At 45.5% G+C, this 14,291-nt stretch overlaps 1 protein-coding gene across 1 annotated transcript in view; it reads left to right on the top strand.

Moving 5' to 3' along the window:
• Positions 1-14,291, top strand: part of LOC146831425 (uncharacterized) — a 232,073-nt gene that overhangs the window by 101,496 nt on the left and 116,286 nt on the right. Inside the window, exon 9 of the mRNA XM_085605726.1 lies at positions 2,693-2,798. Within this exon, the coding sequence (XP_085461852.1) occupies positions 2,693-2,798 (106 nt within the window). The remainder of the gene's footprint in view (positions 1-2,692; positions 2,799-14,291) is intronic.

Genomic DNA, 14,291 nt, shown 5'->3' with positions numbered 1-14,291 from the left:
ACTGTCGCCTACTCAGGCTGACGAAACGACACTGGAAGCAACTAGAGCACACACGGAGAGTGAGCCAAAATCTGCAGACAAAGATGTTCAAATCCACAATAAGATGCGACCAGCAGCAAATCCGGAAGACCAAGCGCACAGCCCCCCAAGGCCGCATCATGGCAGCACCAGCAAAAACAAGCTTTTGCAATGCAATAGGTCTCGCAGTTACCAGAGTTTAAGCTAATGGCATTATAAATGGCAATGCCTTTTATTTGTTTTAAAAACAAAAATAAAAGGCATTGCTATTTGCAATGTCAATAGCTCAAACTCTCATAAATGTGAGACCTATTGCATTGCAAATGCTTGTTTGTTCTTTTTGCTTGAAACCATCTCCCGTACACCATTGACTGTGAGTTTGAAATGAGCAAATTGCCAGACTGTAAAAAATTAATGAAAAGTAACATCCCTAGGCAGCAAAAGTCAAGCTGTCGAGACCTATAGCAACATAATCATACTATGAAATACTCAGTGTACATAAGAAACGAATTAAAAATGGATACATTTTATTAACATATTTTCATATGATAACTTCTTAAACAAAGAAAAAAGTGTAACTGGACAATAATTATACAACTTACAATAGAACATTACACATGTACATATAAAGGAAGATCACACATTATACAGTGACTATAAATAAATTTATAGTCAGACTTCCGACACTTATAAAACACATTGTACAATTAAACAAAGTAGTGGCTAATTGATCCATTTTCTAGTATTATTCTCTAAGCGCGTTTCGGCGAACAGAGCTTCTTCTTCAGGAAAGCCACAAAGATTCCATAGATGGATAAATAAAGGTCCGAATGATGTGAATGATTTTGATAGATGAGGACTAAGTAGATTCTCAGCCCATAGTTTGGTGGCACTTCAGCCCAAGTTACCAAGCCTGAATTGGTCTCTATGCTTCAAGAAGCGGCTGATTGTCTTAAAGTCTTCTGTTCAGGGTCGACCCGCTGTGAGTGTGGTTCTTGAGCCCAAGTTATCAGATGGGAGATTCTCGAAGATGGAAGCAATGGTGCCATAAAGATGCATCGCATGTTGGGGGTGGCTGCAACCTGCTTCAAAATCTCCAGAACACATAAAACCATGCATCTTTACGGCACCTTTTGATCTGCAAATCGCAGAATAACCGTAGCGGTAATCATTTTGCCCGCAAAACTCTCCGCATATCGCGTATGAAGCCATACATTTTCATTGATTAGAATTTCGGTATACCATTTTTTTTTTTTTTTTTTTTTTTTTTTAAGAACCCTACATTCCTTTCATCTTCAAGACTCTCCCATCTGGTAACTTGGGCTCAAGCACCACACTTACAGCGGGTCGACCCTGAACAGAAGATTTAAAGACAGTTAGCCGCTTCTTGATGCATAGAGACCAAACGATCGGCTGAGAACTCTTCATCAAAATCCTCCACATCATTCGGACCTTTATTTATCCATCAATGGAATGTTTGTGGCTTTCCTGAAGAAGGCACTCTGTTCGCCGAAACCCGCGTAGAAAATAATACAAGAAAATGTATCAATTAGCCACCACTTTGTTTAATTGTACTGTATGTTTTTTATAAGTGTGCTGGATGTCTGACTATAACTTTTATAGTCACTGTATAATGTGTGATCTTCCTTTGTATGTACATTTGTAATGTTCTATTCTAAGTTGTATCTTGTAGTATTGTTTAGTTATACAAGTTTTTCTATATGTTTAAAAAAAGTTATATGAAAATATATTAATAAAATATATCCATTTTTAATTCGTTTATGTACACTGAGTCTTTCATAGTATGATTATGCTGTTATAGGTCTCGACTTATTTTGGACTTTTGTTGCCTAGGGATGTTGTTTTTCATTATTGTATTTTCCCTGCCCTAGGAACCTATATAATTTGCATGGGGTCCTTTTCTTATGCCATTATACAGACTGTAAACCAGGCCACTCACACTGAAGATCACCAATGTTTTGCAGCCCAGGGTAAACTGATCTGGTTAGCCTAATTGAAGGTAGTTAACAGCCTTTGCTGCATTTGTCAAAGCCAAATAAGTAGGCTTTGTGATGGCTTGTATGGTGGTGGTTGTTGAAGTGAGTGGTCATATTTTAGTACGGCGTTTGTCATTATCCTTGGGTCATTATCCGGGAGCTGTGTAATGTTGCCTCTAGGTAGAGGTTTAGGGTTGAAGAGTAAGTGGAGAGTGTGGTGATTTTAGTTCTTGCTAAGGGTGTTCACCTTGTCCTCATCAAGAAGTCAACAATGACCTTTTAAAGAAGCTGTGGTGTAATGTGTTCAGGTAAGAAAATAAGGATGGAAAGGGCAGAGTCTGACCAGATTTTTTTTTTTTATTTGTTCAGTGAACTTCATACAAATCCCAGTCAGCCAATTGTATTGTTTCTTTAGCACTAAAGAAAATACAGCGCTTTCATGGTTACATTTACATTTATTGTTAAATTTCAAATCTACTATGTGGTCTTAAGAAATCTAACCTAGAATGTGCAATTGGGAAGCTTCTGCTATATTCGCAGGCACTATTTGCAAATAGCCTTACGAGCTGGAGGTATGTGATCTGCTTGATAGTTACATAACCTAAGCTAGTAAATGCAGCTGAATCTAGATATACATTTGCAGACTAAACGTAAAATTGTCTGGTTTATTTTCCTAGGGTCTATCCTGAAACAGATTACGCTTCCAGGAAACAAGATTCTGTCCCTTCAAGCACCTCCTCCTCAAAAGAATAATATTAAGGAGAATGGAATGACGTCCTTTAGGTAAAATTTTGTTGTGGGGGGCATTGTGTGATTATCTTTTGGATGTTACGCTTCAATGCAGCGTATGCGTGGAATTTGACCTACATTTAAGGACATACCATTTAGTGTTCTGCTCTTAAGAAATATGTATATATATATTATTTCACAATCGATAGTTTGCAAATATGAATATCAAAATGTATGGCTGATTGCAAGATATTACTTGCACTCTTCAAATTGCCTCTACTAAACATAAACACAACTTGTATTGTGCCATAGTGCCCCTATCCTATATTGCAGCTTAAACATTAGTAATTATACACTGGATATCATTTCTTCACTAGACTCGTTGGGACTGACTTCCAGTACTTTTGGATATAGGTGACTGTAAGAATGTTGAAATTAGCCTCCATTGACCAGTCATACCTGCATGCTTCTGGTACTGTTGTTTAGCATCCCCCCCCCCCCCTTAAAGTGGTGCATAGGGAATGAGAAACGAAAGTAAAACTCCAGGGAAACAAAACTCCAGGAAGGCAGCACCTGAGAATGAGTGGCAAAAAGATGATCATAAAGTGGGAAGGGATGAGGATATGAACCTTCAAGAGAAAGGTTTCCTTTCCTTTTTTTTTTTTTTTTTTTTTTTTAGTACAGAATCAAATACAATTTGACATAGCAATGTGGAAGACAGCTTTTTAGGAATATCTCCCTAGTAATTATCATTAATACATCAATTTACAGGGTATTTTCCACTACTCAAATCAGCATCTCAAATTGGCATCTCACATCATTGCTATGAGTAACATTGTTGTGTTATTAGAATTTGTATTACCAAAGGGGAACCTAACAGGGCAGGTTCTGGTAGTCTTACGTTTCTTTTGGAGCATTTGAAATTTGCTCTATAAGTTATCATTAGTTCCTAAAAATCTCTAGGGGTGGGACAAGGCTGGTAGAGTGGATGCATATCTCAGCCATGTTCCTGCACATCACCATATCCTTGAGCCAGTTTTTAAATTGTGGTGTTGGTCTTGCACCCCCATGTCATTGCAACCCTGCGCTTTCCCTACAGGATGGCTATTGCCAGAAATATGCGATAAGTCTGTGGTGCATCTTTTACATAACCTAACATGACTATCATCCAAGTAATCACAAGGGATTTTATTTTTTTATTATCTCCCCCCCCCCCCCCCCCCCTCTCAACCCACCCTCTCGTTATCTCCATTGCCCACAATTTTTGTGACCAGTTAACAACTACCCTCTGACTCCTCCAGGTGAGGTGCATGAAATCTGCATACAGGCCTGAACATCTTCGATAGTTAGAGCTTTGCTTCAAATATGTTTTACTATAGGCTCTGGTTTACCATATACTCTGTGTATTTATAATGAATTGATCTATATTTCCCATTGGGAAAGGTTTCTTTGGTTTGTTGGCAACAGTAGGATCAGTGCTTAGCAGTAATGTTAATGCCTGGGTCTTCCACCCATTGTAGTCTGGTAATCATCAGCTCTCCACTCATCTTGTTCAATACGGCATTATACATTCTTGTAATAACCTTATTAGCGTAAGGACTAGACTGCAATAACAATTTTCACTCTACAGGTTCATCCAGGAATGTAGGAATCGGTTCCCACACTGCATTTCTAAAATTGTCATATGTTACTGTTTCCAATAAGCAATTTGAGAATGTTCTTAAGTTATCCTGGAGCATTATGAATATTTATTTGGGAAGAAATTCCAACATTGTCTTTGTATTGAGTTGCTGAATTAGTGTTGGGTTTCCTAATTCACAAACTGCACTTTTGAGTACGTTTTCTACTTTTTGGTAATCAGAAACTGCACATTTGTAGTAATTACATATAAAATATGCAATAACTTATTTAGTTATTAAATATTTTATATTTAAATAATATCAACAATTTATGTATTTTTTTTTTACCAATATATATTCATGTATATTAAGTATTTTGAATCCTTTATCGTTTTCTATGGGGTTTTATTTCAAGTCCCTACTTCAATTAATTTCTTTGAGAGGATGTTACAGTTGGTGGCCTCGTCTAGTGCTGGACCTATTGAAACAGTGTAAGTTACTATAAAAGTGCCTTTTATGAATACCTAAAAGTAATAAACCTACCCAAAAGTGTACATAACATTTTGTTAATCAGTGCAGGCGCCCAAAGTTCTGCTCAGGTGCTCGCGTCCAGCACGGGCGCACTGAAGACCAAGTATGCGCAGTCTTGAGACCAACCCAGGCCTCTTTAATTCACTGCCGGATAATTGTTGTCCCTTTATCTCACTCTTGTGGGTTCTTCTTTTTTCCCCTTTGTAACTTTTTCTATCTTTCTCTTCCTCCATCTTTCCCCTTTGTTGCCTTTTCCATTTTTTGCCCCATGGAAATGTATGAATAGGAAAAATGAATCCCGGGCTCCAAAAATGAGTGCCGGTGGCCCCCACTCACAGACACTGTCTCAAATTAAGCACTGACAGTGAACCCACAAAGTGAACGCAGTCTTGACCAAGTCCACACCATACACCTCACATTATGAATCTTCTGGGCAGGTTTGATCTGATTCATTTTTTAGATCTCGCCTGGCTATCGCGTAAGCGATCGCTCAGCGAGACTTATGTAGGGGCTTCAGAAAATGCTCCCAAAGGCTTCCCAGGCGGATCGGGTGGCGGTTACGCGCACAACCACGTGCATTCCATTTGCCACCAGCTACTTCCTGCGCGTGCGCCGCCTCACGCATTCAGAGATTTAGTAAGGGGCACAAGACCTTAGGAATGCAGTTTATGGCCAGTGCATGTGAGGCATTCAAGCCCGAAGCTGGCATCTGGCATCGGACTTGAAAGCAGCAGACTGCTTTCGCCAGCGCGCGCTCGGCCTCACTTCCTGCATCCCCTCTTACAACAATTAACTTTCGTTATAACTCACACCCCATATGCTCGTTCCCTCCCACCCTTCCTTTGATGTCCGCTTTTCTTGTTTACAAACCACGCCGCACACTGCTGCACGCCTCACACTGCTGCACGCCTCACACTGCTGCACGCCTCACACTGCTGCACGCCTCACACTGCTGCACGCCTCACTCTGCTTTTATGCGAGTTTATGCTACTGACATTGTAAATGACAATGACTTTTATTTGTTTTAAAACCAAAACCTAAATAAACGGCATTGTAATTTTACAATGCCAATAGCTCAAACTCTTATAAATGCGAGACCTATTGCATTGCAAATGCTTGTCTTGTATAGGGGTGCCTGAATAGGTATTCTGGAGACCAGTCCTTTCTTCAGATCATAATACAGGGCATTTTTTTTGTAAGTCTTTTTATTGGCGTTCCAACATTACCCCAGTCTCTTTACACAGACATGGCCATCCAACATTCCCTAGACCAGTAGAAACCCCCCGCCGTCCAAACAGTCAGCATACTGCCATTTGAGGCTGCATGGGGCCAGGGATGCTTCCTCCTAGCCTCCAGTCTTGGCTCTGAGTTCGCAGAAGGTCCACGATTTATACCTTAGTGGCTTCTGGGGTGCCTTTTTCCAGATCGGTATCCCTACTCTCCTGGAGCCCGCTGAGTATCTATTTCCCATGAGGTGGTTTTCCTGCAACGTCGCCTCATCGCCGTGGCGTCTCTCTCGATCTCTATCTCTATATCTCTATCTCACAACTCGTGATCCGCTCCCCAACCTCTGCTCCGGGGCAGCCCACGCCAAAGGAGCACCACCCCTCCTCCTGTACACCCCCCAGCCCCCCTCACCGCTTCTTGTCCAGGTGGTCCTTGCTCCCTCAACTACTTGTGACCGCAGCTGCTACTACCAGGCTGCTGCTGCACCGAATTCAGCCAATGACTGGCCCTTGTAGCTGGGAATTGCTTCTCAGTCCACAAATCCTCTGCTTCTGGCTGGGTTAGTTGGTCCCTCACTCACCTCAGTGCAGTCATGGCCTGCATGGCTCACCGCTCACAGCTCTGTGGCGCCGCTCCAACTGGTGCGACCGCCACCATTTTGTGCTGCTTGCCTAGCTACCAGTTACCCGTCCGACCGTTGCGCTGGCTGTCCGCAGCGGCCAGCACACCACCCACAGGGGTCACTTGTTGTTAGGGAACCGCTCGTCTGGGTTCTGGGCCACTGAGGTCTCGCCTGCCCAGGATAACTGACTGCGGTCCGTGCACGCCAGAAGCTCCCAGCTCATACCACCACCGCCATGCTGCTCCAGGCTAAACACTCATAATATGGGACTTTTTTGATGGAGATTTCTAGTTGCAAATGCCTCACTTTTTTAATATTCTCAAGGCATCAGACTGGATCTGGAAACTTTCAAAAGTACCCCAGTGCAGGTAGGTGTATCTGTGCTTCTCTGATGCCGTTCCGGAAATTATATGTGAACCTATACAGGCTTTACTCCCACACACTGCCATCCATTTCTTTCTTTCTTCCCCACGAGATGCAGATCTTGGTCGATCTTACATGTCTTTAAGAGCCTTGCGATCAGAAAATTGTTTTGCTGTGGGCAAGGAACAGGTCCCCTCCCAAAATTACATGTTTGAAGCCCTGTAAAAATTACCACAAACAAATGTCTGACCGATCCTCACCTAATTTGCCTGTGGTGCTTGTGGTCAGAGCCATGACTCAAAGACCTGCAGTGACTGTGTGTTGATGAACTTGAAGGCCAAACACGACCACAAGGTGAAAAACAAAATTGCCAATCACTGAAAAGATTCACCAGTAAAACCAGTCTAAGTCAAAATGTAAAGTGCCTGTCCTGTTAAGCATCCAGTCTTCACCTCAGTCCAAGTCCTTGGGTAAGTCGAAGAAAATCTCAAGAAAGCTAAGCGGGACTCTATCCCTTCCCGCCATTCGCACTTCCCTGACAAGGTGCAGTGGTGGCACTCTACATCTTGATCTCACTCCCAAAGTATTCAACTTTGGAGTCTATCCTGCAACTTGTTCCAGCACAACCAGAGTTTCCAGGGCTATCTGCCACTCCTACATAGATTGAAGAGCTCCACAAGGCCATGCCGTGGCTCTTCGGATCCTTTCCAACTCCCTCTGGCACACCTGCAGGCCTCAAGGAGGAGAGAGGTTCTCCACCTGGCTTACCACTGGTAGGTTTGCTATTGGTGCCATATTGACCCTATGAACCCATAAGTGGGCTGTTTCTGGGTCCAGTCTATACTCTGCCGGTGCCACATCTACTCCAATGCAGACTCCATCGATGCCTGGAGACGATGTCCCAGTTGTCCTCTCTGACTTTGTATCCCTACCGGTTTCACCTCTATTGAAGCCATGCCTGGCCACTGTTGAAGCTCCAGTTCCGCCTCTTGATTTGACTCCACAACGACCAATGCATTCCCTGTTGGGCATGGATTTGAATAACAATTGCAATGCGGGTGATTAGGTTGACCAACCTTATCATGAAGAGAATTTGTATGATGATCTGCAGCAGGTTAGCGGTCTTGATACCTCCCCGAGTCTTGGCTCCTCTCACACCCAGGCCCTGCCACCGAGGAGAGTGCTTCCTATGATATACTTATGCATAAGGTGGCTGAAGTCCTTGATCTCCAGCCTCCCCTCCTTGCAGTTCAACACCAATGTACTTGGAGGTCATTCAGCTAGGGCAGACTTCAGTTTAGCCCCTCACCATGTAACAAAGCCCTTACGGATACTTTTATATTAGGGCCATGACCCAAAACTTGTTCTGCCCCCCCTGTCAACTGCTGAATTGCATGACACCTCCTTCCTTCCCCAGGTGATGGTTTTTTTTTATCTCGGCACCCCTCACAACAAAGCTTGGTGGTGCAAATGTCTGTGAACAAAACTAACCAACACATTTCCAACTACTCGATATATATTTTCAGTATAATGGCCTCCAGGTGGATTACTCCTCCCCACCCCGCCGCCCCCACGCAACCTCAGATAACAGTGGCCCAAGATTATGCCTGATTCCTTTGGAAAAGGCTTAGTTTCCCCCTCATTTGAAGAACCTATGGATATGGACAAAAGGCTCGGGGTTTTCTATGAGGCCATCACTTCTGTTACTGACACATTAGCACCGCTTAAGCAAAAAACATGTTCATACTCTGAAGAAACATGTGGCCTGGTACTCATTTGATTTGCGAAGAGAAAAATCGAATTGTAAAAAATAGAAAAAAAAAATGGCACACAAATCAAATGGTGAAAGATAAATCCACCTATAAAGCAGCCCTTGCAAGTTACCATAAGAATATTAAAAAGGCAGGAAAAGCCCACATTATTTTGAGTCTAAATCAGGCTGGCAACTCGACTAAGGAACTTTACAAAGTTCTCAACTCCTTTACTAATCCTTCTGCCTGCCCAGCAAACTCCTCCCTCTCAGGTCCTTTGTGACATTATAGCCAATTATTTGGAAGATAAAATCAATTTAATATATGGTCAATTTTCCAACGTTCCTAAACCCTCTGAGGGCTCTAACCTTCTGCCCCCCTCCCTGAGAACGAAGGAAGCCTGCCTGGAGTATTTCCCCACTCTGCAGATACCTCAAGTCGAAGCAATGCTGAGAACTGCTAAATCTGGTTCGCCGCTTGACATGTTGCCAGCCTATTTGTTTGCCTCGCTCGCCCCACTACTAGCCCGCTCCATCTTAAACGCCTCTGAGTGAAGGGACCCTTCCACTTGAATGGAAGGCGGCACAAGTGCTACCAATTCGGGGGGGAAAAAGCACAGGCACCCTCTGAAATGCTCCTCCTACTCATGAGCAAACTGTTAAAAGGGTACATTAACTCTAAGCTTATGGGATATCTCGAATCTCAAGGCAAACTTGATCCCTCTGTCGGGTTTCCGACCCTACCACTCTACTGAAACCACTCTTATAGGAGTTACAGACCACATTAAACTTGCCCTGGATAATACAGTAGTCCTGCTTGTTCTGTTGGACTTGACAGCTGCCTTTTGATACGGTCTCTCAACGGAAGCTTAACCATAGAATTAGTGAGATTGGCATACAAGGTCAGGCGATAAAGTGGCATGCTAACTTTCTGGTTCTGCGCACTCAAACTGTCAATCGGAGTCGCTTCCGGTCTCGCACTCTAAAGCTCACTAAAGGGGTTCCCCTGGGCTCCTGCCTTAACCCCACCCTGTTTAATATTTGTGGCCCCCCCTTGCAAAAATAATCAGAGAATATGGGTTTACTCCCTATTCCTATGCAGGCGACACCTAATGCTCCTCTCCTTCGATAATGAGGCAGATTCGATCAAACTCCTCTTTACTGAGGGCATGCTAACCATATCTGGGTGGATGACGGAAAATTTCCTCCAGCTGAATGCTGCCAAAACCGAGATTCTGCTATTTGGCACCGCTCAAATGAACTGGTCCCCCTACTGGTGGCCTGCTGCATTGGGTCCAGTTCCTATTCCGAAGCGGATGGCTAAAAACCTGGGTGTTCGACTGGACGACTCGCTTTCTAGGAAAGACCAAGTTTTGGTCACCTAAGGCACCTGCTACCATACGCGGAGTCTTCTCCACAGTGTTCCAGATGCTCCCTATATCTGTCAATAGAACCCTGATCCAGGCCCTTGTTGTCAGTCATCTTGATTATTGCAATGCTCTCCTTGCTTCGGCCAATGAATCCCTTTCGAATAAATTGCAGGTGATTTAGAATATAGCATCTCGCCTCGCTCTCAACATGCCTTTTAGAACCTCTTCTCGGCCAATGCTGAGGAAGCTGCATTGGCTTCCCATTCACCAGAGAATTAAGTTTAAGGTTTGCTGTTTCGCCCACAAAGCTCTCCATGGCGGTAGCCCTAGCTATCTGGCGGATTAACGTATGTTCTACCGTCCAGGAATATCTCTCCGCTTTGAGGGAAAAGGTCTGCTTTTTGTCCACCGATATAGAAAACTTCGCACTGTGGGCAAAACCTTTGCCTACTTAGCTCCGATATTCTGTAACTCCTTGCCCGTGGAGCTGCGAAAGTGCACCAACTTTCTTCTCTTTAGGAAACTCCTAAAAACAGAACTCTACCATTGCTGATTACCCTGCCTTGGCATACTTTTCTCTTGCAGCACGAGATACCCCTTCGGGGGTGATTCCGGCGCATTATAAATCCCATACAAATACAAAAATCGTGGCACCCAGCAGTTTTGCAGTCAGTCATGGTGTCTACCGCTGCCACGGTATAGGTCAACAGGCTTCCAAGTCCACTACTCCCCCTGCAGCTGCACCAGCACCTGACAAACAACTTTAGCGAACTGTAAGGGGAGCACAGCCACCTGGTGGTAGGCAGGATCTGACGATTCTTGCCAGACTTTATCATCAGGCAGGTGGGTCATGCAAATTGCTCAGACAGCTATGCCCTACTCTTAATTTCTGCACCTTGCATCCCAACAACTGACTGAGGACTATCTCCATTTTGCAGCAGGAAGTGCATCCGTTTTGGTCAAAGGTGCTATTGAGCGGGTGCCCACGCCAGAAGTAGGAAGTAGTCCTATTTTAGAACTGCACCCTCAACAACTTCCTTAGGAGAAAAAAAATTCAACATGCTCACTTTAGCCCAGGTCTAGTCTGCCCTCGCCCCTGGAGACTGGATGGTGGTATTGGACCGGCAGGACACCTGTTTAAATACACCCATCCTGCACACCCATCGGCACTACCTGTTTGTGGTGGGACAGGAGCATTTTCAGGTTGCCGTGCTCTCCTTTGGTCTGGTGTTCAAGAGTGTGATGGCAGTAGTGGCAGCACAGAAATCAGGGGTGCCAGCCTTCCTCTATCTGGACGACTGGCTGTTGAAGGCAGGCATGCTCCTTTCATTGGTCATCCACCTCCAGACAAAAGAAAGCCTCGTTATCCTTAAGGTTCACTATCAACATGCTGAAGTTACGGCTGACTTCTCGGGCACTTAACTTCATTGGAGCCATTCTGGGCAGGTCTCTATTTTGTGCCTCTTCCCTGGGAAAGAGTTTGGGACATTAAGGCTAGGATCTCGATCTTTCCGCCTCAGTCCTTGATTTCAGTAAGGTCCACTCTGAGGTTGCTGGGCTGATGGGCTCCTTCATTCTGGTGGGTCGAGCATATCCGGTGGTATTTAAAGTCTCAGTGGACCCAACATCCAGTGGACTTTTTTTTACCATATTCTGATTTCAAAAGAGACCATGACAGACTTGCAGTGGTGGTTACTGGCCCTCGATTGAGTCAGTGGCAGATGCACTTCCTACCCATTCCTAAAGCTCAAAGTAGTGCGCAATGCTACCCAACCCAGAAGCAGTACAATCTGGGAGGGGTGGACATCAGAAGTCTCTGGTGGAGTCCTGGCTCCGTATCAGTGTTCTGGAGCTGAGGACCATCTGCTTGTCATTAAAAGACTTCCTTCCATCCACCAAGGGGAGGCTGGTACAGGTGCTTGCGAACAACACCACAGCCATGTGGTACTACAACAGACTGGGTGAAGTCAAAAAGCATGTGACGGGAGGCCTTGTGCCTCTGTAAATGGTTAAACCACCAAGGAATCCTCTTGGTGGTGAACTACTTGACAGGATCATTGAATGCCATGGCAGAGCAGCTGAATCGTCGGTGCCTATTAGATCACAAGTGGCAGTTACACCCTGTAGTTGTGCACGGTCTCTTTCGCGAATGGGGAGAACCTTGGCTCTATCTGTTAGTCACTGTTGAGAACACACCATGTCAGCACTTCCATGTGGTGGAGTGTCTCTCTTTGCAATGTGTTACTCCTCAAGTGAAACTGACTCATGCGTGCCTTTCCACTGACGCGCCTCCTGTCCAGAGTTCTCAAGAAGATCTCAGTTGGACCCAAATCACTCTCATGGTCCCGGACTTGGCACAGCCTGTTTGGTATCTGGAACTTCTGGGCATGAGCATCTGTTCTCAATCAGGCTGCTCCTCCAGAAATATCTGGTTTTGCAGTAGCAAGGCAGGGTTCTGCACCCATTTCTTTACAATCTCCACCTTCATGCTTGGAGCTTGAGTGGTGACAGCTGAAAACCTTGAACCTTGCTCCTGATGTCATCTTGGCAGCCAGGCATCCATCGACAACATTTGTATACACCTGTCTTTGGGACAGATTTGTGGCTTGCCTCATTGCTTGCTATATAGGCCACCTCCAGAGAGTTATCTGACGTGTTATTGCTCTTTTTGTCCCTAGCCTGGCAAGGCCTTGCTCTGGCCACAGTTACAGGGTACCTTTTGGGCTATTTCACCCTTTTTTGCCTTTGCCAGGTCAGCCCTACTTCTTCTTCAAGTTTCCAATTGTGCGCTTTTTGAAAGGTATACATTGGTTTCCTCCCTCTCCCTCTGTATGCCACAGTGCGACTTTAAGTTGGTCCTAACCTCATTGATGTGCACTGTATTTGAGCCACTTCACAGCTCTTCCTTGGGTTCCCTCACCCTCAAGACAGTATTATTTGTCACCATAGCATCTGCATGGCGTGAGTGAGCTTCAAGCTTAGTGTCAACCCACTCACCGTACACCACATTCTTCCCCGAAAAACTATGTTCGAGGCATATGAGCTGCAGATTGTACACTTAGCATAGATCGCCATCTGGTGTTTGGCCCGGATGTTTGCAGTTAGTTTTTGTTCTTTGGACAGTCTTTGAAAGTCACGAGTTCGGTGACTCCTCCTTCGGTCCGTACTGCGCATGGGCTTCGGCTCCATCCTCAGATTGTTTTTTTCCGCCATTGGGCTCGGATGTGATACTTCGTGCTCCGGCTTCGAACTTCTACGGTTCCAGCCTCGACGGAAAATCCTCGTTCTTCGAGTTTTCTTCATCCAATCTTCATCTCTCGAAGCGGCACTTTTCTCCATCCCGTACATCGGCACCGGCCTTCGGGCCCTCCTCGACTCCGGTCCCGGCCGATGGAAAGGACTCCGTTCAAAAAGTGCCCAAAATGTGGGTCTAAATTTCCCCACACCGACCTCCATCAGGTGTGTAACCTTTGCCTCTCTCCAGAACACGAGGCTAGAGACTGCCCCGCCTGCAAGTCTTTTCGATCTAAAAAGACCATCCGGGATCGAAGAGCTCGACGCACCATGGCGCACTCCTCGACCGCGGCTCCACCGGACATCTTCGGAGACGACGCCGAAGCTTCGGGGCAACTACACACCCAGCAGGAGGACGACGTCGTCAGTGCTTCCGAGGCCGACGACTCCGACGTGGAGGACATCACACCGGCGCAGCGGGTCGTGAGTACTGTACCCCCTCCCACCCCCGCACCCAAAACCAAAGCGACTCAGGTTACACCTTCGCCTGCAGGCCTGGGCAAAACCAAGCACACCGCTTCTATCACCCCACCTTCGGGCCCGGTGTCGAAGCCTCAGAAGTCTCACGGCAGCTCGGGCTCGAGCCAGCCGACGCCTGGTGCCGAAAAACACCATTCGGCACCGAAGAAAGGGATACCCAGCTCGACTCCGAAGTCACCGTTGCCGAAGCCTGGACTCTCGGTGCCAACCAAACACAAATCTGTCGGCACCGACGCTCCGGCGCCGAAAACTCCTTCGACGCCGAAAAAACCGGAGGCTCCAAAAAAGCAT

Source organism: Triturus cristatus, chromosome 5_1 (genome assembly GCF_964204655.1).
Source record: "Triturus cristatus chromosome 5_1, aTriCri1.1, whole genome shotgun sequence".
NCBI classification, from domain to species: domain Eukaryota; kingdom Metazoa; phylum Chordata; class Amphibia; order Caudata; family Salamandridae; genus Triturus; species Triturus cristatus.
Note: the sequence above shows the minus strand (reverse complement) of the source record. Positions and strands in the feature narration are given on the sequence as shown.